This window comes from Rissa tridactyla, chromosome 8 (genome assembly GCF_028500815.1).
Source record: "Rissa tridactyla isolate bRisTri1 chromosome 8, bRisTri1.patW.cur.20221130, whole genome shotgun sequence".
Classification (NCBI taxonomy): domain Eukaryota; kingdom Metazoa; phylum Chordata; class Aves; order Charadriiformes; family Laridae; genus Rissa; species Rissa tridactyla.
In genome coordinates, this window is record NC_071473.1 from 39487517 (window position 1) to 39511338 (window position 23822).

The 23822-nt window shown below is 43.1% G+C and overlaps 1 protein-coding gene across 4 annotated transcripts; it reads left to right on the forward strand.

Moving 5' to 3' along the window:
• The first annotated feature begins 630 nt into the window (after positions 1 to 630).
• Positions 631 to 23574, forward strand: MCOLN2 (mucolipin TRP cation channel 2). Of its 4 annotated transcripts, none has more exons than XM_054212246.1 (14): positions 631 to 820; positions 4278 to 4437; positions 7455 to 7628; positions 11254 to 11398; positions 11916 to 12003; positions 12159 to 12255; positions 12699 to 12798; positions 13426 to 13541; positions 14955 to 15104; positions 17180 to 17281; positions 17394 to 17516; positions 20282 to 20488; positions 21879 to 21994; positions 23261 to 23574. In XM_054212246.1, exons 1-14 carry the CDS (start codon positions 771 to 773, stop codon positions 23295 to 23297), a joined length of 1665 nt encoding a protein of 554 aa, XP_054068221.1. In that variant the 5' UTR covers positions 631 to 770; the 3' UTR covers positions 23298 to 23574. The 4 variants fall into 4 exon arrangements, with proteins under 4 accessions (XP_054068221.1, XP_054068224.1, XP_054068223.1 ...); XM_054212249.1 differs by lacking the exon at positions 631 to 820 and adding an exon at positions 1029 to 1121; XM_054212248.1 differs by lacking the exon at positions 631 to 820 and adding an exon at positions 2861 to 2976.
• Positions 23575 to 23822: the final 248 nt, after the last annotated feature.

Here is a 23822-nt window from a genome sequence, read left to right on the forward strand (position 1 = left end):
CAGATGCTGTTGTAAAAGACCACACCTGTGATTGCATCTGTTGGGAGCATCTTCCTGCCTGGGGCAGTAGCTAATACCAACTGCTTCAGAGGAAGCATTAGGAAAACTTTCATGCATGAGCTGACATAATGCTCTTGCAGCTAATTTTGAGTAACTGCACATAGATGTTTGTCTGGGCTTTTGTTCCCTCTTTTCCCTTAAACAGTGTGACTGTAACCAAACCCAGCATCATCTGAGAGCATTAAGCAAGAGTCCTGCCCTGCCCACCCCCACCGTGTGGGCAGGTAGAGCCCGCAGCTGCCGCAACGAAGGCTCTTATAGGGCTGCATTCTGTTCTGAACACCCCAGTTTGGGGTAACCGCATGAAACCACATCCTCTGAGGAACTAAGGACCCTTTCGGCTGCAAACCGACCAGCTCTGTAGTATCCACTCCAACCTGCCAGCCCGCCCTGCCTGCTGCCTCCTTGCCCGCAACAGCAAGGACCCAGCCGGACCTCGCTTAGCGAGAGCCCTGACACCGGTCACTGCTGTGAGGGCGCCCGGCCGAGGCGGCGGGGCCGCGGCAGCTCCCTTCCCGCCGGCCCGACCGGGGCCGCGGCGGGGCACGTGGCCGGCGGGGGGCCCTCCTCCACCCGGGCCCCCATAAAGGCGGCGCGGCCGGCGGGGCGGGACGCGGGGCTCGCTGGCGGGACGCGGCCCGGGCCGCCGCGACGGCTCCCGACCCCGTCCGCCGTCACCGAGGGCTGCCGGGGCCCCGCGGGTTCTCCCCATGGAGATCTCCCTCAAGTACCTGCCCGGCGGACGGGCCGCCGCCAGCGGGTGAGCGGGACGGGACGGGGTCACCCCGCGCGGGAGCGGGGGGTTAAGGGCGCTCCGCCGCTAACGGCTGCGGGGGGAGCCGAGCGCCCCCGGGCGCGGTCCGGGCTGCGGTTCGGGGCACGGCGGCCCTGCGGGACGCGATAACGGGCGTGCCCCGCCGCACCGGCACCGCGGGAGGGCGGGGGCGGGGGCGGGGGCGGGCGGCGGCGGCGGGGCTCCCGCCCGAGGGGAGCGCTCGGGCACCGGGTCAGCAAACCCGGAGGCGTCACTCCAAGCTCGGGGTTCAAGCTTGCTGTGTAAGGTAGGTCCTCTCCGCCGCGCCGCCCGGGTCTGTCCTGCCGCCGTGCGGTGTCCCCGCGTGTCCCGCTGCAGGGTGTCGCGTCTGCCCCCGCTCCGGGCGTGGGGGCTGCGGCCGCTCCTCCTGCGGCAGCTCACCCAGAGCTAACGTGGGCAGCTCTCTAAAAGAAGTTCGTGGTTTTTTTGTTTTTTGTTTTTTTTTTTCCTTCTCAGTTTCTTAGCGTTCACTTTCCTGAGAAGCGCCAGGCGATGCCCTCCTCTGGGCGAGTTGTGAACTTAGAAAGTGAAGCTGGGGTTGTGTAGAACCCAACTCGGGCATTTCCCCGCCAGCACCACATCCATCTCCTTAATACCTCAAGATGTAGAGATCGAGTAGATAAATGTTCCTGATATGGAGCCCTGGTGGACACTGTTAGTGTTGCTTCTGGACTGAATTACTTTTATTTTTTAAAAGCGAATCTGTGTTCTATAGCTTTTTACCCACTTGATTCAGTGGTGCCTTTTCTGCTAGATGAAGAGCTATGTATTTAAACCATATTTTATAACTAGGTAATTGTAAATGGTAGTCATTATTATTGAAACCTCTTTCTTGACTAAAACATGGAGCTTTAAAGTATCTTACTAGAAGACATTATCCAAAGAACAGATTGTCCTACCAGATACAGCATTGCAGTGGTGGCTATAGTAATGCAGCTTTTAGAATTGAATTAGTGACAATTATTATTTGTGGCACACGGCACTTAACGGCACTTAGATACGCATTTAAACATGCATAGTAGAGTTAGTCTTCATTCATAAAACTTGCTTATATCAGTGCTTTGCAAAACATACTATGGAAACCTATTGAGCAGTGTTAGTTACGTTACTGCATCTGAATCGAATTGTTACATTACTCTGTCTTCAGCTAGGTGCTTTGTTTGGATTATTTTTAGATTATTAGGCTAATAAACATTTGGTAGAACTAGATGGTTTGTTTTAAATGCAGTAAGTCACTGTTAATCACTTGGAGCTTTTAAACTTTTTAATGCTGCGGTTGAAGGTTCTAGTTCTGCACAGATTTAATGCAATTTATTTAGATGTTATTTTGAATCTATCCTAAAAACAAATGGATTAGGAAAAAAAAGCCATATTTCACCTATTGCCAGAGGAATTGTTTCTCAAATACCACACCACAGAATGCCTGTTTTTTATTGAAAGACAAAGCCCAACAGTGATACAGGCTTGAATCGCATTTCTTCCTCTTAAGCTTAAAAAGTATGTTGCTTTCCTTCTCCGAATTTCCTGCTCACCATTTTTACAGCTAATTAATAAAGGAAGCTAAAGGCATCAGTGAAAATAATCCCTAGTCAGTGGAGTTAAGTGAGGGTTGTGTAAAAGTGAAAGTATTGTTATTAGTCAACACTAAGTTTTTAGAAAAGTTGTAACAGCTTGAGAGAGAACTTTGGGAAAAACAACCGCGTCTTCTATGGTATGTACTTGAATATCAAAGGAAATAGTGTTGGTTATAAAGTTTGCTGTTTGTTTTTGTGTTTGTGGGGGTTTTTGTGTGTGTGTGTTGTTGGTTTTTCTTTTTTTTTTTTTTTTTTTAAGATCTGTCACTTCTCATATGTTTTTACTGGAAATTTACAGGAGGATTTTGCCAAGGTCTTGGCGTGGTTCTTATGTCATGTCTTCAGGCTTTAAATCTTGACCAGATCCAGCTTAAACCTGCTCCATTTCCTCCTTGTTTCCCACCTACTCCAGTGACTTTTGCTGGGGTTTAGGTCTTGTTCAGTGTGTGCCCACACAGATGCTGCTGCCTGTTCAAGAGAAGCCAGTGCAGGAGTAGCGATGTCTTTGGGTGTCAGTGCAGGATGGCAGTACGTATGAACCGTTTTCCTTAGATAATACTCACAGTTGTAATTATCATATGCTTTTCTGTCAGATGTGTTTAAATTTTTCAAAGGTTTTATATCTTAAACATTATTAAAACTAGTCAAGTGTGGTTTTTTTATTATAAATTTAAATAGGGATGTACACGACAGTTTCTCTTCTTAAAAAAACTTTCCTGTGTTTTTGCTCTCTCAAAACCAAAATCAGCCAACCTCCCATCATCTTCATGAATGATTGATTTCAGGCTGTGTAATAAAGATAACCTTTGAGCTTCTAATGTTAAAATAAATGTTTGGGTTTTTTTTTTCACTTCCTCTTATGGGGAAACACCACAGTGTCAACTTTACTGTGGTTTTTTTTTAACTCTCATTTCTCTTCTTGCGAGATAGCTGGTTCTAGCAAATCAAATGTGCTTTGCGGTCTACAGTTTGGGCTTAAATACCTGCATGCTTCAGACAGGCAAGGACAAAAGAAGTAAGAATGCATCTGAAAAAATTTTGTTATCCTTTATAAAATTCAGAACACGGGGAGTAATATTCTGGGTGGTAAATGGGGCCGATAATCAGCTTGTTTAGCCAGTTTCAGATATGATTGCTCTACCTTAACGCATAGAGGGATGAAAAAAAAATTATGAGTGTGGTTCTGATCTTTGTGTGAAGTAGAAGAGCTCCGACAATTATGGCACTGGAAAAGCAGGGTTAAAAAGATTAGGAGAAGGGGAAAGTTTTCAGTATTCCGTTCAGCTGAGAGGGAGAAACTTAGAGTGATTTAAGACACCTACAACAACAGTCCTCTGTGCTTGTTCCTCTGATTTTTACGTGCCCAGATATTTAAATAAATAAATGCCTACGAGTTTAGCCCTTAAAGCTGCATGTTCATAACAGAAGCATGCTGTGAAGCCTGCTCTGGTTGTTTGGTCTTTAAGACATCTTTTTCTGGCGATAGAAGGTGGATTATTCGGAGAAATGTGTTAACAGTGGCCTCTCTTTATTTCAAATATTTAGTTTTAAGAAAGAGATGAACATAGGCTTGCCATTAGTATTACAGGCCCTCTTATTTAACGCCTATTTCCTGAGAAATAGTTGTGTAAATGTTGTATTTTGATGATCTAATGTGATTGAGTGGTTTTTAATGATGTGATCATGGGGAAATATTTCTTGCATTTTGCTGTAAAACAGAAAACTGTTACAAAACTTATGTCGTGGTGATCTGAGGTGAAACTGCAATGTGAGGAAATTGTCTGCCGAAGCGTTCTGTTTGTTTCTAATTAACACATTATTTATGGCAGAAACATGATGGCTCAGTCAGATTTAGATCTAAAAGAGACGGCTCTGAAAGAGGATTTGAAGTTTTACTTCATGAACCCATGTGAAAAATACAGAGCAAGACATCAAATACCATGGAAACTGGCGTTGCAGATTTTGAAGATACTTATGGTAACTACCCAGGTAATCCTTCCTCTGTTTTTACTCTTCGAAAGCGTAGCAGTGATGGGCAGGAGAAGCAGGTCTGTGATTCTGGGCCTTTGCCATCCCTGGGTGTTTGTTACTGACTTGGACTTCCTGCTTCAGTCCAGAAAGAAAAAAATACTATGAAAGGTGTGTTGGGAGAGAAGAATAACATAAATTAAATTATAAAAGCCTCCTGGATGCTTTGGGGCAGTATTTGACCAGGTATTTTGCTGTTCTTCAGATAACTCTTCAAAGCAAATTACTCTTCCTACTAAATCCAACGCTGTCTTCGCGCTTGGTGTCACAGTACTGCTCTATGTTCTGCTTCATAGATTATAGTTTCACTGGACTCTTTCAGAAGCGCTATTCCTTGAAATCTCATCACTAACTTGGAATGCGCGTGTTCAATGTGAAAATGCTATGGTCTCTGGTGTTGATGGGGATGCCTGGGCTACAGGAATTGGATGTGCCCTTTGCTTCTGTCATCAAAGGGTGCATTTCAATCGGGTACTTTAGATGGGTAGACGCAAAGAAGAGGATGTTTTTACACTGCACTGGTATCACAGTGTAGTCGGTTATTTTACAGTCCCTAAGAAATGGTGACTGGAGGTTGAGGGAAGCAAAATGGGACACGTGTAAGTAGAAATTACTTTTCTGGACCTTTGAAATGCAGAACCCTGACATCTGACGCTTTGCAAGAACAGCTAAACATACAACTAAAAACCTGCTGAGTTGCAGGGTTCCAGGTTTGTGTTTGACTTGCCCGCTAGAATGAAGCGTAACCCCAGCTTATGTGCCCCTGCGTTTTATTGACCGCTCTGGCTCTTCATCTCCCCGCTGGCAGGACGCGGTGGGCTCTGGTCTGGCCTCTGCTGCGCTGCAGTCCCGACGGGGTCTGCCCGCAGGAGGGAGCGGGATGCGATGGTCGGTCTTGTCTAGGCAAGACTAGCTCAAATAAGCTATTTACACTAGTGCTGGCACAACTGCGACCTGTAGTGACAGGGCTGCTGAGAAGAGGGAGCATATTAAGATGTGGAGGGGTTGGGCAATGTGAGCTTGGTGTAAGCTGAAAGGAAAGGGTTGCCCCCTCTTTCTTCATGGGCAGATGCACCTCAGACGTGGGTGATTGCCCTCTCTTCGAACCTTTGTGTGTGAGTAATGAGACAAAATACAACTTCTCGTGGCTCTGAAAAGGTTCAGTACTTTCAATCTATCCTAACCTACTGACTTAAATTCCTGGGGAATCACTGAGCATGTCTGTCTGCTGTCCTCTTTCTTCTGTCTGCTGTCCCAGTCTCCTGCTATCCTGTGTGAGCAGAAGGGATGCTCTGCTGCTTTTCTTTCAAAGGCCACAAGATCATTCGGGTAGCTGCTTAAGATTTTTCTTGTCAGCCCTGGGTCTTGCTCAAATGCCAGGCAGGTAGTTGTCAAGAAAAGGAAAACAGAGTTTCTGAAGCAAAATGTGTTGCTGCTCTGGAGGGAGGTCTCGATCATGAGCTACTAGTAAATGGACAGCTTCAAGAAGCATCTCTCTATTTCAGAGTGAGGACAGGACCCTTGGAGGACAGTCTAGGAGTAGGTGAAGCTGCCTTCTGGATGCTTCTGCCTGTTGCCAGCCTGTTAGCTGGGACGCTTGCCGCAGCCGCTTTGGTGCGGTGCAGCAGCTGGGGTATCTGTGCCAGGCTGAAAGTCAGAAGAGGTTTCTGTCTCAGCGTGGGGAATAAGTTTTACTCCAACGCTGTGCTGAAATCCCCTAGGGAGTCCCCCAAGGAAACCCTGATGAGTGTGTCTGATTTCTCTGTATTGCAGCTGGAAGATCCCTGACATTTTAGAGATATTACAGTGATGCAGATTTATTTGTAGCACTTGGTTGGTTAGTGATTTTTTTTTTCCAGTTAACTTAAGATATAAATAATTGATTTAAAACTTGGCTAAAAGTATGAAGATTCTGTTCTTAATCTGAAGAGTGTATATACTGGGCAGAACTGACATCCCCATTTCTCTGTCCTGTCTGTGACTGCTGTGCAACCAAACAGCCTTGCATGAAATAGCCCTGCTGCCTGTATTCTTTTAGCCTGGCCCAATTACCGTCTAGGGCAAAAGATTAAATATTCCAGTGAAAGGGGCGGGGGGGAAATAGGTGTGCTTTCCAGTTTCCATTGTTTTCAATGAAGGAGTTTGAATGTTTGCTTTGGGGGATTTCTAAGTTCACAGTTCTGCTTACAGTTTCTCATTCTCGCTTCTTCCCCGCTTCTACCAGTTTCTTACGCGACTTGGAAACTCTATAAGACAGTTTCACATTTGCTGGTAGTAAGCAGTTTAAAGCTAGGATGAAGAGTTAGCTGCTTAGGGCCTGGGGCATCCTCCTGCTACTAAGTTTGTGAAGAAACTCTTGTTGATTGATTTCATCTTCTAGGCTCTGTAGTGGTGGGAATGGAAACATCCATATGGCAGGGCAACAGGAATCCTAAGGGATAATGCTGCTGCTGTTTCTTATTATAGCCTCCTTGGCCAGCACCTGGGTCAGGCAGGTGATGCATTTTGTTGCTGTGGGGTCCCATGTAGGTTTGCTCAGATCCTGTGCTATGCCAGAGGTAGGAAGAAGCTGCTGGAATTTGTCCCATAGCAAAGCAGGGCATCTCTGGGGTAGCAGCCTGTGGTGTTAGGTTAGCTCTTCTGCCACTTGCATCCTTAACAACAGTTTTGGCAAATTCCAGTTAGAGTTGTTGGTCCGGGATGTGTGGAAGGCGGCTGTGATCTAGCTGTCTATTTAGTTGCTGCACTATAAGTTTTACAATCAGTAGGAGACACTGATTTCTGTTTTTCTTACCCTGCATGTGGTAACCTTGACTTTAGTAGTCTTATTGCATTAGTTAACAGATTCTTTTCTCCTGTTGTAGGCAGGATTACAACAACAGACACCTTTCTGTTTTGTATTTATTATAATTAAATTCTGTTTCCAAAATGCCGCTACTTGACCGGTGTTCAAAATTTGTGTTTTTCTCTCTTGTCAGCTTATCTTTTTTGGTTTGAGTAACCAGTTGGTGGTTTCATTCAAAGAAGAAAACACTATTGCTTTTAAACACCTATTCCTGAAAGGCTATTCTGGAGTTGATGAGGATGACTACAGTTGCAGTATATATACACAACAGGATGCTTATGATAGCATTTTTTATGTTATTAATCAGGTAAGTGTGTTTGTTTATAATGAACAGCTATAAACTTCTGCTGAGGTTCTGCTTTTCCATCTCCATTCTTGGATTTCACTTTTGATATTTTAGCAAATCAGCTTAGGTGGGGTATCCTGAATTTTGTGTGTAGATGTCTGCACTTCTGTCTCTTGGAGGTGAATCTAAACCAAAATTTTACGCAGTTAGTGTGTAGTACTGAAATCCAGAAAGTTTGAAAAATCGGTCATCTTGCATGAACTGGAAGCTTTGTTTAGGTCTTACTTTGAAGAGTTATGGGCCTGAATATACCTATGCATGGTATTCAAAAAATTTGTGCTTACAGCTATGCTGAATTGCAGCTTTGTAGTGAGTGCCAGAGGCCTCAAAATGGGGAATACGGTACTTCCAGGAATGTAGGGGCACTCGCTCTGGTGAGGGATAGTATTTTAAAGAACAGTCGCTTTACAATCGTGGGAGGAAAGCAAGTGAATCTAGGATGAAATTCAGTAAATATTTCTGTATTTAGTGTTAATACATTCAGAAGTCATGAGATGAAAGAGTGTGTGTGTGGAAAATGGATTCTCTCTTGTGTTTGGGGATGATGATAAGCCCAGAAATGGTTCTGACGGGGTGAACGGGAAGTGGCTTTAAGCCACCCTTCACTTTCCCTGGCCTTGGGACATCAGCTCCAAGGCTTGGAGTAAAGCAGTTTTGCCTGCCATCGGTTATGCCCAGCTGGAATCTGGGAGTCGCAGTGGTGGGAAGGCTATACCTCTACACCTCCTTCTTAAACATGCCCTCACGTGGGGGCTTGCTGCTCCTTGGCCATCTCCTCTAAGCTACAGCAGAGCTATCAACAGATCAAACGTGTTGCCTCTGCTGGGATGGCCAAGGCAAAGGCTCTGACTCCTGATGTGTTAAATGAGTGTTCAATAGTTTTCTCAGTCTGCCTTTGAACTCAATGTTGCTACCATTTCTGCTGTAACTTGTGCTTTTTTTCCTTCCTCCCTTGCTTTGTCTCACTTTCCTTCTTTTGTAGGCGCTAAGGCTGAGGTGAAGCCCAGATAGAAGACAATAGAGAAATAATAGCTTTGTATCCTCAAGAATGAGCCAATGTGTGATACAGGCATCAGAAAAAGGTCTCTTCATAAGATGTCTATGTTGTATAAATGTAGACGTATTCTTTAAGGAGATTAAATTTGTGTAATCTGGGTTCTTCAGTGTCCTATGGAATTCCTGAGGCTCTCTTATCACATGTAGGACTGCAAAAAGTGTGCCTCCAGGTGAACGTTATGGCTGGTGTTGCTTTTTTGAGTTGGTGGTTTGCCTTTTTTAAAGGATGTCTTCTAGAAAGAGCCAAGCCAGGTGACTGCTAAGCTAAGAACAAGAGTTTGTTTTTTTATTTTGAGATGGGCAGGTAGAAGACATAGGTTTTGGTGTTTTGTTTTGAATGTTAATTTGAGATGTGTGGTTGGTGTGGGGGGCTGCAGGGGTGGAACAAGCAGAAGGATATGATATTACAGAAGATGGCAATAGTGCACAACAAAACCTTAGTTGTAAAAACTGAATTTTAGGCTTTCTGTAATGTACCGCTGGGATATTTTCACAATTTGGAAAAAACCAAACAAACAAACCAAAAAACAACAAAACACTCAAAACTTGATAAACCATCAACAAAAAGTCCAGAACATACTTTTCCCCTTGGAAGAGTACACACCTTTTCCTTACTCCTCTCTGGGTCCAGTTTGGAAGCTGGTATTATGAAGAAGCCGTGCAGGGTTGTTACGCTTGTACCCTGCCCTGTGGCAGTGTCTGTAGGACCAGGATGTTCTGCTGGACGCTCTCTCTCTGAGGCTGCTTAGAACTGTATAAATGGGAATTTTGATTTTACTGTTTCATAGCGCTGTTTGAAAGTGGCATGTGAGTAACCCAGAGCCACATGTTATGCTGTCAGGAGGGCAGAGCCTGAAAGCGCACGCGGACGGAGCAGTGGCTGTTAGATGGAGATGTCCTCGGAGGGGTGTGGAGTTGTGACTAACTGCTGTTTCCACTCACTTGACCTGCCTTAGTCAGACTTGGCTTCCTTAGTTTACTCTGAGTTAAGATAACGTCCTGACAGGCTGTGGAGGCCGGGCGTTTCTCGCGGGCTGGTGAAACTTGCTGGAAGCTCAGCTGTGAGGACTTGGAGCAGCACTGCGAGGCAGAGCTTCGAATGGAAATGTGGTGATTCCTTTTGACCATGGAGTGTGTGGTTGTTAGTGAGTGGTGGGATTTTGTACCCCACAAGATGAGATAGTGGCCATAATGCCCGTAGGAAGGAGGAAACAGGATGACATTGAATGATGCGTAATAACAAAATCCATGTTTAAGGGGAAAAGGGTCTAATCTGTATCAAAGCTTTCAGAACACGTTTGTTTTTTTTTTTTTTTTAAGGAATGAGAAGTCTTGTCTGACTCCCCACATTTGTTTACTTCAGGCCACCTGGGAAGCTAAGTGCTTCCTTCAGAGCAGGCCAGTGCTCTACGCAGCCCCCAGCCCTTTTGCTAGGTGAGGTAATGATAAAAACTAATGAATTACTAGGTGTTTATGCCTTCTTCCTCAGAGGGCCGTGGGTCTATCTGCCTTCTCCTGGAGAATGTTAGCTGGTGCTAAGCTGAGCTGGCAGGCAGCCGCCTTCGTGGTTAGTCATTGATCTCCTCAGTTGTTGAGGAGCCGAGAACCACAGGGAGAGCTGTATCCCAGGGGTTTGCCTCACTTGTGCAGGACTGAAGGGGTGTTTCCAGGGATCAGAGGATATGCCTTGCTTCCAGCAGGCACTGAGGATGTGTGGAAGGCAAGTCCAGAGAGGACTGGCCTTGAATGGAGTTCTGCGGTGGTGCTGAGGGCTGATCCGTGCGTGGACAATGCTTGGCTCGGCTCAGCTTTGTTCACTTCCACTTCCAGTCCTTGTTTTCAAGTGTACCTTAGATATGAAGAAGGTGACGTGTGCTGTATTTAGTGTAAGTGGAAAAAGAAAGTAGCTTCCTCACAGGCATGTTTTCAGTTGCTTCTGTTCTTGTGTAAAGCAGGCAGGTTAAATTGCTTTTGGAGGCTGCCCAAGCTCTGTGGATGTTCCTTGGTGGCTGGTAGTCGTGCAGGGAGCAGCTTTGGTTTTGCTCTTGGGGTGGATTTGATAAGAACCATGACTTGGATTGTACATAAAGCAATCAAGTTTCAAGTGGTGTGAAAACTAACACCTTCATGAGATAAATACATGAGATACACCTGGAGCGTGTGTGTGGTTAGGAGCAATACTGCACTGAAGTTGCTGCCAGGCATGTAATTAAAAGCTGTCTGCTGGCTTGCTGTCTGGCACATGGTAATCGCTTGCAGGCAGCCCCGTAGGTACAGGACTTCCAGTCACTGTGTCACTAGGGTGCCAATCACTACTAATTAATGGCTAGCAGCCCTCTTAGCTTCCAATGAGAGATCCACTCTCAATTTACAGACTTTATGTGAAAGTAAATATTTTTTTTGTTTTCTGGGTTTTTTTTAATGTAAAAAGCTATGTTGATACACTTGACTCTCAGATTGCAAGTTGCTACCTAATGCAAAAAAGACGACTATCTCTGTAACTTCTGCTTCTGTTTTGTTTTTAAACCAGTACAAGCAATTAAAGAACATATCCCTGGGGATACTTGGTTATGAACATGAAGGGTCAGGTTTAAAAATCTGTAAGCAACAGTACAAGAAAGGCACAATGCTTCCTGCCAATGATACGATGAGTATAGATGTTTCTACTGAAACAGGTAAGGTACTGCTCTACTAAAATGTCTCGTTGTGGAGAATTTCTATGCTAATGCTAAATCAGTAAAGTGTAAAACCAATACCTTTTCGTGTGGCAATCATAGGACCATTGACATGCGTTTTCCCTATTTCCCTCTTGGTTTGCTTGGTTTGTAGTACATGTTTAGAAATGACAACTCCGTAGACTATAACAAGCCCTTTTCAGCTACTGTCATTAGTGGGTTGTGGATGGGTTTTGTGTTAGTTTCTGGTTTGTTTTGGGTTGTGGGGTTGTTTTTTTTTTTTATGTTTCCCCCTCCATGCAGAAGGCTCAAATACAGAATTCTGGATGCTGCTCAGTCTGTACCTGCAGTGGGTGGGTGTCCTTACCACCTCCTAGCTGTGTCTCTCTATAGATAGGTTTGCTCAAAATTAACATTTTGCCTGATTAGGATTTGTCACTCAACCTGATTATCTCAGTTTTATGCTGCTTTCTATGTGAAGTTTTTAAGATTACAGTTTTTCCTCTTCTCCTCCCAGAATGTATCTTTTTTAAGCCACAGGAGCTAGCTGGTAAGAAGGCTGAACTGAAGCTGAACTCCTCTTTTTTCAATCTTGAATTTTACAGGTAAAGCGGTGATGGGGACTTTTTTTTTTTTTTTAAATTTTAACTTGTCCTTTTGTATGCATATGGTGGATTCTGAGTTGTGCAGTTTCCTTGCTTTGTGTATTTCTGTATTGTTGTGTGTATTTATATATTTATACACTTTTTAAAAAATTCAGGCTTATACAGGTTGAAATCTCCTTCAAGCTGAAAGGCATTGCTCTACAGACAATCCATGCCCGTGAATTGCCTGACTGCTATGCGTTTCAAAATACTGTAAGTGAATATGGGGTATTGGACTTCCAACGCTGTATATATAACAAGAGCTTAAGTTAAGGGGTTGTCATCATCCTTATATTTAAACTGCAAGGGAAAAGCGGTTGAACGTGTCATGGCCCCAAAGGTTGCTGAAATGGTGTTGTTGCCATGGGACAATATTATTTTGTATCATGTTCCAGCTGGTAACCTCATAATCTGAGATGGGGATAAGTAATTGTTATTCTTCTAAAGGTTAAACTTGAAGTTTGGCTTCTTGGAATGCTGCTTTTTATGCTAGACGTGACATGTTCTCAAATTATGTCTACAGTTATGGTGACAGCTTTCTCAAAGCTTACCTGACCAATTAGTACATATTATGTCAAAGCACCTACCAAGCTTTTTTTTTTTTTATGGAATGAAATTTTGTTAGTCTTGTTTCTTATATACTCTTGTGTTTCCAGATAACTTTCAATAATAGAGCCCACAGTGGAAAAATCAAAATCTATTTTGATAGTGACACTGATATTCAAGAATGTAAAGACTGGCACGTATTTGGCTCTGGTAAGTATGGTGCACGTATATTTGCATGACAGCAGTGTTACATGTCTCCTCCTGTCATTTCCCCTGCTCTGTAACAATCTGTCTGGCAAGAGATTCCCCATCCTGTTCATCAGTTGACATGAGTAAGCCAAGGAAAACACCTGATGTGGCTCCACTTGATAGCTTATAGACCTGTGGATGAAAAGAATATGATACAGAAGGTCAAACAGGTTCCTAATTGCAGGTCATGGAATGAGAAATGATGTGGGATTTCTTGTTTGGTTTTAATTTAGCAATGTTGATGTGGGCCAAAGTCTGCATTTCTTTTACCCTTTGTGGTTGTAATACTGCTGGAGTACAGATGGACAGATTAACTTAGTGTAAAAAGGGGACATTTGTATTAATATACCTATTTTTGGGTTTATTTTGAAGAATTTGAACATGCTTTTCACTCTTATGGCCCAGTCTCTGTAGTTGTCATGATTTAATTCTCTGTTGAGTTGTACTCAAGACATCCTTGCAGAAAGAATATTTCTTATAACACGTTTATTTATGGGGTGAGAATGTTTAAATGCAAAATATGTGACATTTTGTAACAACTTGTGCTCAGAGAGATGTGAAAAGACTAACTCTACTTCCTCTTTGCAGTTCTCCAGAAAAACACTCAGTATATTCTAGTCTTTGATGGATTTGTCATTTTAAGTTGCGTTGCTTCTCTCATCCTCTGCACACGATCCATTGTTCTTGCCTTGAGACTACAAAAAGTAAGTGCAGTGCTCCCAGTCTCGGTGCTTATTTTGTCTCTGTCTTGTTTGCTGCTAGTCTTGTTGAGTGATATGGCTTGAAATATTGGGTAGTGCGTCCTTTGCAGGATGTTGCGCTCTTACTGTGTCTCTAGAAAGGTTGTGTAGAGGTCTGATGAACAGTTGTTAGCCGAATGGGTTTTTAGTTCTGCTCGTGTAGTGCTGTAGTACGAAGTATTTCACTTTATCTCTCGAGGGCAAAAGGAGGAGACTTTTTTTTTTGTCCAGGACTTAATTTTTGTACAGGATTTTACACAAAAAAAACTTCTGAGTCTTTGTGCTGCTAGCAGCGAACATGTCCTGTGCCTTCAAAACATGAATTCTTCCTTCCCTAGCTTCAAAGTAGAATTCCCATAAAGGTCTTGTCATAAATTAGTGCTTTAATGAACATCCCTCAAAGCCAGCTCTAAGTGGAGAAAATGTAAAGCATAGCTTATAGTATAACTCTGGCTGGATTCTTTTGGTCTTTCTGGGGCTGGAAACACCCTTTTTCAGTTCTTCTTTCCTTCTTTTCCCTCTGCAATCCCTGATCACCATCTGCTGTCACCTTCTTCCCTGCTCGCCCTCCTGTGCAGACTGAGGGTAGCCCTGTCTGACTCCATCTCGAGCTGCTTGCGGAGCCTCACATGAGCAGACTCGGCTCTTCTGGGCTAAATACTGATGCAGAAAGACAAGCTGGGCCTGGAGATGTGCCAGCTTATAACCATTAATTGATACAAACTTTGCAAGCTTGTGGTTTACGGGAGCTGGAAAAAGAGTTCAGGATCGGTATGATATGAAAGCACAGATAACTTGTTTATCTTGTTCAATATGTCCTTTTCATAGCTTGTAAACAAGACAAGGGTGAAGAAGACACAGTTCAGCAAAGGCATTGTCAAACTGCTGTCAGGAGTAGGGACATCAGCATTTACTCACAAGCAAAAAGACCAAGCAAAAGCAGATGGGCAGTGTCGCGTGTGGGAAGTGATATTGTCAGCTCTATTGGAGATGAGAGCTCTTGCCTTGTAGTTGTATTTGAGTTATTAATTCTCTTTAACTCCTTTAGTTGGGTGGCCTTGCTCTCTTGGAGGTGGATAGAAACTTGTGAAGGGGGCTAAAAAGGGGATAACAAGCCATGGCTAGGCTAGTGGGGATTGGTTATGAAGTCAGCTGTTCTGTGGAAAGCTGGTTTTCATGAGCCTAAACCAATCTTTTTTTTTTTTTTTTCCTATTTATTTCTGTTGCTGTTAGGAATGAGTTTTAAGGTATTATTCCAGCAAATAATATAGGAAAAGGGGGTATGTGAAACTTGAGCGTTGCTATACTTCTGGGGCTTCTGCATGTATTTTTCATCTAAGGTGACCTGTAACGAAATGTCTAAATGCTTGTCAACAGAGATTTGTGAACTTCTTCTTGGAGAAATATAAGCGTCATGTCTGTCACGCTGATCGCCTGGAGTTCATAAATGGGTGGTATGTCCTGGTAATTATCAGTGATGTGATGACAATCATTGGGTCAATCCTAAAAATGGAAATAAAAGCCAAGGTGAGAATTTAATGCTTCAGATAAATACTAGTCTTGTTACAATGACACGTAATGTGTTTTAACTTGAGGACAAATGAAAGTGATCTGTCATAGTCACTAGTCATGTTTACTTTTCCTGGTTCTTATTTCTTCATGTCCTAGCACTAAACTGATAACTAGTTTCAGTCCCTTTTCCCCAAAGGCTTTTCAATAAGACCATGTAAGCTATTTAAGCATCTTATTTCCACAGTGCTAAGTCACCTAATCCCTGGTATGGGACCTGGGGGTAGATGGTTCCTAACAAACCCCCCCAACTTGGGTCATGTTATTTCTGTAGGAAGTAGTAGTACCTGTCGTATAGGGAAACCGAGGGCCATCCCCTTGGATAAAACAGGGGTCTCAATGACTTGTGGGACTGGAAACATGGCTGCTGCAACTTGCTTTCCTGGCCTGTCCCTACTACAGGCATGGCCAGTGTCACCTGCTAGTCCTTGACCTCCCAGTCTGGGCTTGCTGAAATCAATGTGTTTTGTGAGGCTGGCGGCTCTTCAGGGGTTTTTTTTTTTGGTTTGTTTGGTTTGGGCTTTTGAGTTGTGGGTTTGGGTTTGTTTGTTTGGGTTTTTTTTGGTTTTTTTTTTTAGTTGAGCTGTATGTCAACAATTCACATGTTCATGAAACTTTTTGTTCTGGGAAGAACAGGGTAGGCAGTGTGCTGCTCCTGCTGCTTAGTGTGTACTAAGGCTCGAAGGGCAGATGCCCAGAGTGGCCTTCAGGAGAAGCACTTGAGAACCTCCAGCTGTGTGCTGATGTCAGGGGATGAGGGTAGGAAATCTTGAGATAGATGGGTGTCTCGTGCTAATTGCAACCAGTTCTAGCCTTCTAAAGTAAAATGCAAGTAGAATTGGTTATAAACTTCACTGGTAGTGCTACTGAAGACAGGCCTTTGCTTTGTTTCTGAAATGATTGTTTCTTACTAACTCTCTTACTGTGTGAGAAAATAGCTAATTACTGACCTTCTTACTGTGTAGAAATAGTTATTCACTGAGCTGATGTTACAGATAGCAATAATGAGGAGACAACCAGAAGTAGTTAATCACCAAGGGTGGAATAACAAGAAGTAGTTAATCACTCCAATGTTCTTCTATATGTCAAGTATGTACTCCTGTACCAATTAGGACAGAGTTATGGCTACTTCAAAGACCATCCTTATTATCTTCAAGGAGTTGGCAAACTTACGGCAAATTTTTACTGTCCTGAGATGACTCAATACCTTAAAAAGGTAATGTGAGGAAGGGTCTCCTTACCCAAATGACCACCGAGACACTCAAGCTTGCGCAGAAGTGTTTTGCCGATGCAGCAAAATTTGATATGCATGGACAAAAAGACTATTTGGTTATCCTAATGAATATATAAGCCTAGGTGGAGTTATGTATTAGGTAGGCGGAAAAATGGGAATATTTTGTGTATAAATAATGGGTGAATATCCCCGGTAGGGTGTGCTAAATCTGTGGGTTTTTCCCCCTAGCACCCGACGTCAAATGAAGCAATATCTCCTCTCTAAACTACTTTTGGTTTCAAGGGCTTTTATTTCAGGTTAACAGTAGTAAAAATTATGCCCAGGCTCCAAACAGCTGGCAACCTGTTCAAAGATGTAAATGCATGTGGTGTGGAAAGGGCTGTAGTCCTGAGGCTCACTTTCCATTTAAATGGTGGCTCAAGTTTTACTGAATAGCAAATGAGAGCTTGTTTGCTTAAGGATAGTATATATTCTCCAAATTTTTGTTTGAAAAAAAAAAAGGTTATTTTCAATCTGATTTTAAAACTGTGTGATAACGAAGGTGTAAAGGCTTTAGTTCTTCATGCAAAACTACAAGAATATCCGTGTAGATGTGCTTTCACTTGCAGCACTGTTGCATTTGGGTGATGTCACTAAATAACTGCCGCTCGCTTTGGCCTGATTTTTGTGATGTAGCAACACCCTTTCAGTATTGGACTGCCCTGCTTTGTTTGTTTGAGCTGCTGGAACTTGAATAGCTGTCAAGCTGACATGCCTGCCGCTTTGTAACTTGACCACCTGCTCTGTTTGTGTCCCTCAGAACCTCACAAGTTACGACGTCTGCAGCATTTTACTTGGAACATCAACTTTGTTTGTCTGGGTTGGAGTCATCAGATACCTGGGATATTTTCAAACCTACAATGTAAGGCAGGAATCAGGTATTCAATAATTGAAGCATGTATTTGTCACTCTTACTCAGGTTTCTCTAACTTGTGGCTTTTTCCTCTTCTCCTTTCTTCCACCCTGACATGTAGGTGCTCATTTTAACTATGCAAGCATCATTGCCCAAAGTGCTAAGGTTTTGTTGTTGTGCTGGGATGATTTATCTTGGCTATACTTTCTGTGGTTGGATTGTCCTGGGACCTTATCATGAAAAGGTATTGTACTTCTTTTCTGTTCTGATGATGTGTGAATATCTGTGTGCGTATAGTTCCTAGCTATAACAACAAAAATAGGTCTTACATTCAAGTTTTTGTTTAAAAGCTGCAATATGAAGAACAGGGGAGTGTTTCTCCTTCCATAGAATCATAGAATCATTTAGGTTGGAAAAGACTCTTGGAATCATCGAGTCCAACCATCAACTTCACTCTACAAAGTTCTCCCTTACACCATATCCCTTAACACCACATCTAAACGAGTCAAACACATCCAGGGATGGTGACTCCACCACCTCCCTGAGCAGCCTATTCCAGTGTCTGACCACTCTTTCTGTGAAGAATTTTTTCCTAATGTCCAGCCTAAACCTACCCTGCTGCAGCTTGAAGCCATTCCCTCTTGTTCTATCACTAATTACCTGTGAGAAAAGACCAGCACCAACCTCTCCACAATGGCCTTTCAAGTAGTTGTAGATGAGGTAGCAATGAGGTCTCCCCTCAGCCTCCTCTTCCTCAAACTAAACAGTCCCAGCTCCTTCAGTCGCTCCTCAGCACCTCCATGAGCACCTCCTGCTGCCTGCTCCTATACAAAGTAACTGTATTCTTGCTTTCGCTGTGTGCCTGAACTCAAAGTAGTCTGGAACACAAGGCTGTGCTTGTGATGAGCGGATGGTTTATCCGGGATACGTCTGCCTGGGGACTAGAGGTAAATCGGTCTATTATCTCTTTCGCCCTCTTCTGGCAATCTCAGTTCATCGGGGTTAAAGAGGCACTAGTTCACCGTTACCATTTCTGGGAATCTCCTTTACTCTGACTGTTTTTCCAAATCTTTCCTGTACTATGTAACTTTGGCTCCTAAACCTTGACTCATAAGTGGATGGATGAATGCTTGTCTTGTTTACTTTGCTTCCTGTGTGGGGCTGTGTGGGTTTTTTTTGTTGTTGTTTCTTTTGTGTGTTGGTTTTTTGGTTTGGTTTTTTTTTTGGTTATTTTAAGGTTGACTTCAAAGTGTGTGCCTGGTATTCTTCTTGTCTGAAACCTGGGTACAGCAGTAAGGCTTTGTATATTCCAAAACACAAGCAAAAACAACCGCAGAGCTTGTTCGTTTTGTTGGATTTCTTTTTTTTTTTTTTTTTCTTGGCAGATGCTCTTATGTGACAGTTTGAAAGAAAAAAAAAAAAAAGTCAGATTCCTGTTGTGATAAATTCTAGATGTCCATTAATCAGTAACAAATGTATGACTTTTCATTCTCGATTTCTGGTTACACACAGCGTGTGTGTGTTTGTGTATATATATATATATAGAGAGAGAGAGTGAGTAACAGAGACACATGCTGCAGTACTTGCTTCAGCTTCTTGCACCCCCAGAGCTCGGATTCCTCTAACATAATGTAATTGTCTCCTTTGAGAAATGTAGGTATTCAGTCTGCACATATTTTAAGTTGATGACAATACGTTTCTCCGTGGGATGCTGGATGCTGCGGGATCCTTAGTCGTACTTAGAGACTCAATTGTTTGTAACAGGCACAGCATAAATACTGGTGTAACTTCCCTGCAGCAAGTACGTTAATTATCTGAGCAAAAGGAAGTGTAGTCAATAATACGCTTGTGTTACCTCTTGCTAAATGCCGTAGATCAATGTCGAGGAAAGCGAGTGCGGTTGTTGGGGGGGGTCCTGTTTCTGGCGGTGCCCCGCTGGGGGGCAGTGTGGCACCGCGCAGAGCAGGCGGAGCCCGGGGCTGGCTTCGCCGGGCTCTCCGACCTTTAAAAATAAATAAAAATAATAACAACAAGCCATAGGTAAGACGAGACCCGCTGTCCCTGTGCGCAACAGTATGTTCTCCTTACAAGCATATGCCTCTAGACATCTTGTTTTCAATCTAGGACTGCAATTCAAGTGAGTGCAGTCATGTCACTTCCCTGATAATAGCTACGTTAAAACACTGTGCATTAATTCATATTGTCCAGTAAGGGACAGTTAACAAATCCAGTTATTTGGAGGGGAAGCGTGCTTACCTGGCTGTTGAATGGAATTTAGCCTAAGGGCATGTTCCGTCTTGGGGAAAAGGAGCTAGGAATTTAAGAGAATGTCCTTGAAATGAAACAACGCTTTTGTTCGGGGTGTGCTAGAGCTTGTACCTACAGCTCAGAGAGGGTTTTCTGAATGACAGATGGATGATGCTATCGCAAGACAAATCTGGTTTAGACCACTTGAGCTCTGAGGGCTATACCGTATCTCTAACTACTTAATACAATATTGATTAATTACCCATACTCCTGTAATGCTGCAGAGCTGGGAAATCAGAGGATGTGGATTCTGTTCCCAGCATATCGCCACTGATTTACTGTATAGATTCTGTGAAATCATTTTATCTATGTGCTTTGGCAAACAGAATGACATTTTCCTACAGGTCTAAAATAGCTTAAAGTTCAGTAACTTAAACTTTCTGTGGTGGTCAGTTACTGTCTGCTTTGCCTGTTGAGCATCACAAGTTGATTTCTTGATAATCTTATTTCTGATGTCAATGTATAATCCTTAGCCAAGATCATATTTCTACATGGTTCTATTACTGACATGTATGTTTTGGCCTGAATGTGCAGGAAGGAAAGCATGGTAGTATTTGATTGCCTGGGCTGGGTTTTTTTTTTTCCTCCTGCTACAAGTAAAACTCTAAAAAACCCTACTTTTGTTTTTAATACCATTTTTCACTTTAATCTGGATGATTGATCTTCACATTCTATTAATAATTTGTACTCATTATTTTCTAGTTTGAAGATCTGAACACGGTGGCAGAGTGTCTGTTTTCTTTGGTCAACGGTGATGATATGTTTGCAACATTTGCTCAAATCCAGCAGAAGAGCACTCTGGTGTGGGTGTTCAGTCGGTTGTATCTGTACTCCTTCATCAGCCTGTTTATATACATGATTCTCAGTCTTTTTATTGCACTCATTACCGACTCCTATGACACCATAAAGGTAAAACATTTGTTTTTCCATTACAATTCTAATCAGCTTTGTATTCAGTCTTGTTAATCACTCAACACCGTACTATTTAGCATTAATTATGATGGCTGCTGAGACTACAAAAATCTTTTCACTTAGTCTGCGGTGAAATTGGGAGGATGACTGGGTAGTCATCTCAGTGACTAAGCAATAATTGGTTTGGAAAATCGTCCTTAGACTATGTTCCTGTCTTGTATTTTTTGCTGCTTAACCTGGCTTTGAAAACATAACAGCTAAGGGAAACATAAGTGGAAGGTAATTGAAGGATGAGTGAAAAGAGTAAATTTTTAAGTATAGTTAACATAGAACTGGATAAATCTTGTTTGGATTGAACGCTTCTTCTCATGGCACCAGAAGCTGAGGTCAGGGAGGGTTTGCTGGCATCCCAGAGAATATCCCCTTGGCGGGAGTGTGGCAAGGGCTGAGCAGACAAGTCTAAACTCCTTTAGGTTTCCAGGCTTGCTTAACGTGCTGCTTGGAAATGTGTGGTTCAAAGGAAAGTGTTCCAAAAGACCCACTGCTTCTCATTCAAGTTAAAATTGCGCCATCCATTTCCAGTATTAACTGGCTGACAGTGAAACAAAGTTTTCAGTAATTACCTTTTGTTCTCGTCCTCCAGTGCTGTCTCCCTTTCCTGATCCTGGTAGCTGCAGTAACCAGTGGGAAGACAACATGGATCATACTCTTTAGCTCTTGTCCCTTTCTTTCTTGTCTTGGTGTCAGATAAACACGCCGGCAGAGTAAGGCTAGTCTGATGTGAACCACAGCTTCCAGGCTGAGCAAGATCTTCACTTTCTAAGTATCTCAAAATACAACTTAACTGTCTGTGCATCTGCGTTTATTGATGGTCTGACCTGTGAAATAGTGTTTTACTGTTACTCTTAGCTCCGAGCGCCTCATGTGGATCAATGGGGAGCTGTTTCAGTGTGCCAAACTGGTGTTTTGCAGAGCATTTCCTCAGCTTGGCGATGCTGAATATCCATGTTAGGGCCCTTCAAATCCAGCATTGGGGCTCCTAGGGAAAATGGGCCCAGAGCACTCTGTGAGCACAGCAGATAAGGTGAACAAGGGAGAATAAACGCCAGTATGACTTGAAATCACTTGCTTGGCCTTATGGACAGGAAACAAAATGTAAGAGAACCTGCGAACAGCATTAGTTTTATGTCATTTCTATCTTGCTCTGTTCCACCAGCTACATTTTTGGTGTTTCTAGGATGGTGTACTTTTTGTTTTTCTTTCTACTGCAATATACTGAGCAAATGAATCAAATAGTCCAGGCTGTCACACTCTCTAGAAGAAATCTTAGAACGCTTCATGCCCAGTAACTTCTCGTGTGTTGTAAATAAAATGCTTTCTTTTTCAGAAATACCAACAAAGTGGGTTTCCAGTAACAGACCTACATGAATTTCTAAAAGACCATGCCAGTGTTGGTTACAGAAAAGAACAGACTTCCATGCCGCTCATCTGCTGCTGTAGGAGGTCAGTAGGCTGTTTATGATGAGTGCTTTTCTCAGAAGTGCACCAGTACGCTGGAGCATCCAGAGTTCAGGCCGTGGAATATCTGAACTCTTATTTCTCTTGTGCTTTACGTGGTGTTAGATCTTTAGTCTGCTGATGGTGCAGGGGCAGCAATTCTGAGCTTAAATGCATGTTTTAAGTGTTCTGCTCATATGAAAACTACTATGCAGAAACTGGTGGAAGTTGATGGGAGGACTGCAGAGTGTAATGTGGAACTGCCAAGGAGTCAGGAGCAAATTAAAACTTGCTGCTTAGGGTTTTGCAGGCCACCTGTTTCTAAATAGCTTTTCCACTAGGCTGGGAGTAGTAGCATAAAGCGAGAGAATGTGATTCAGCCAGGGACCCGTACTTAATCCCAAAGCTGTGCTGTGTCTGCGGGGCAAACGGGTTCAATGCCATCTGTCAGAATATTGGAAACACACTTGAAAATGTCTGGTTGCCACCAAACTCAAGCCTTTGGAGGTCTTAGCAGTGGTCCTTTTTAAGCTGGTGTTGGTGAGATATGACTATCTCACCTGGTGCTTGCTGGTCTGGAAGCCTATTCTTTGAATACTTTTTCTGAGGAAACCTAACACACCTCTGAATCCCTGGTTGAGAGAGGAGGGATCTTGTCACTCTCCCTAGGCAGCCTGTCCACAGAATGGTCATGGGCACTGTGCAAGGGAACCAGGCTGTGGGAGAAGGAATAGAGCAGAATGTGAACGCTGGTGTAACAAATCCTATTTTAGCAGTAGGAGGCTTGTCTACTTACATACTGAGGCTTTTGTGAAATGCAGCTTTACACTTCTGATGTACTCTGGCAGAGGGAAATCTTGTAGGCAAAAAGGAGCGAGGGAGATGATGATGGGCAGGTGTCCCAGCAGTTGCTGGGGACACTGGACTAGTGCATGAGAAGTCCAGCCAGGTACAGCTTCAGGTTTCACATCCAAGTCATTGTGTGGGATAAGAGATGCTTGTCTGCTTGAGCATAATGGATATGCTTTACTGTAATAAGCTGCAGAGTGTATTGTGAGTAGCTGGTAGCCAGAGTGCAAATCTAGAGCTCTTGCTGCTATCGCACTTTCTGCTCGATTGTCCCAGTGCTGGTGTTGGGAGCTGTATGCAAAAATGGGAGAGCACAGAATGGAAGGATCAAAACTCAACTTGGTTTCCATAGGTAAATGCTTCCTATTGCATTTCTGACTGAACGAAAAATTGTAATTGATTTTGTTTTTTTTTGTTTTGCAGACAAGAGAGTGATGACAACTTGATACTTATTAACTGATGATTACACATTGAAATTCACTACTAATATATGCAAAAGAAACATCGTTGTATGGAGAAGAATTCTCCAAATTGCAATGAAACCAACTATCTGGACCTGCCTTGTTGTGAACAGACTAATCCTACCTTATTTAAGGTGCTGGGGGAAGAGAAGCTGCTGATGGGACATCCGCTGGCTGACCAAGAGGAGAGCCCAGAAGCTGCGTCTGGAGGAGAGCTGTGAAGAACTCTGTATTCTTGCCCCGAGTGCTGTCACATTAAAGAAGGTTGTTCCTTGAGCTGAGTCCATGGGAGCTCTGTTTGCTAATCACCTCTAGGAGGAAGGAAAGTGGCCCTGAACCAACTGTTGTTGTTAGTAAGAAAAAGAATAATATGAAAATAATTTTTTAAAAATAATTCCATGTTAAAAAGTATTAAATAAAAGGTAGTCAAGGAGAAGGGAGAAGTTTTACACTTAAAGTGATGCATTCAGCCTGTAATTTCTACTTGGCACAATTCATTTCCTTGGAATAAATTTATGTAAAAC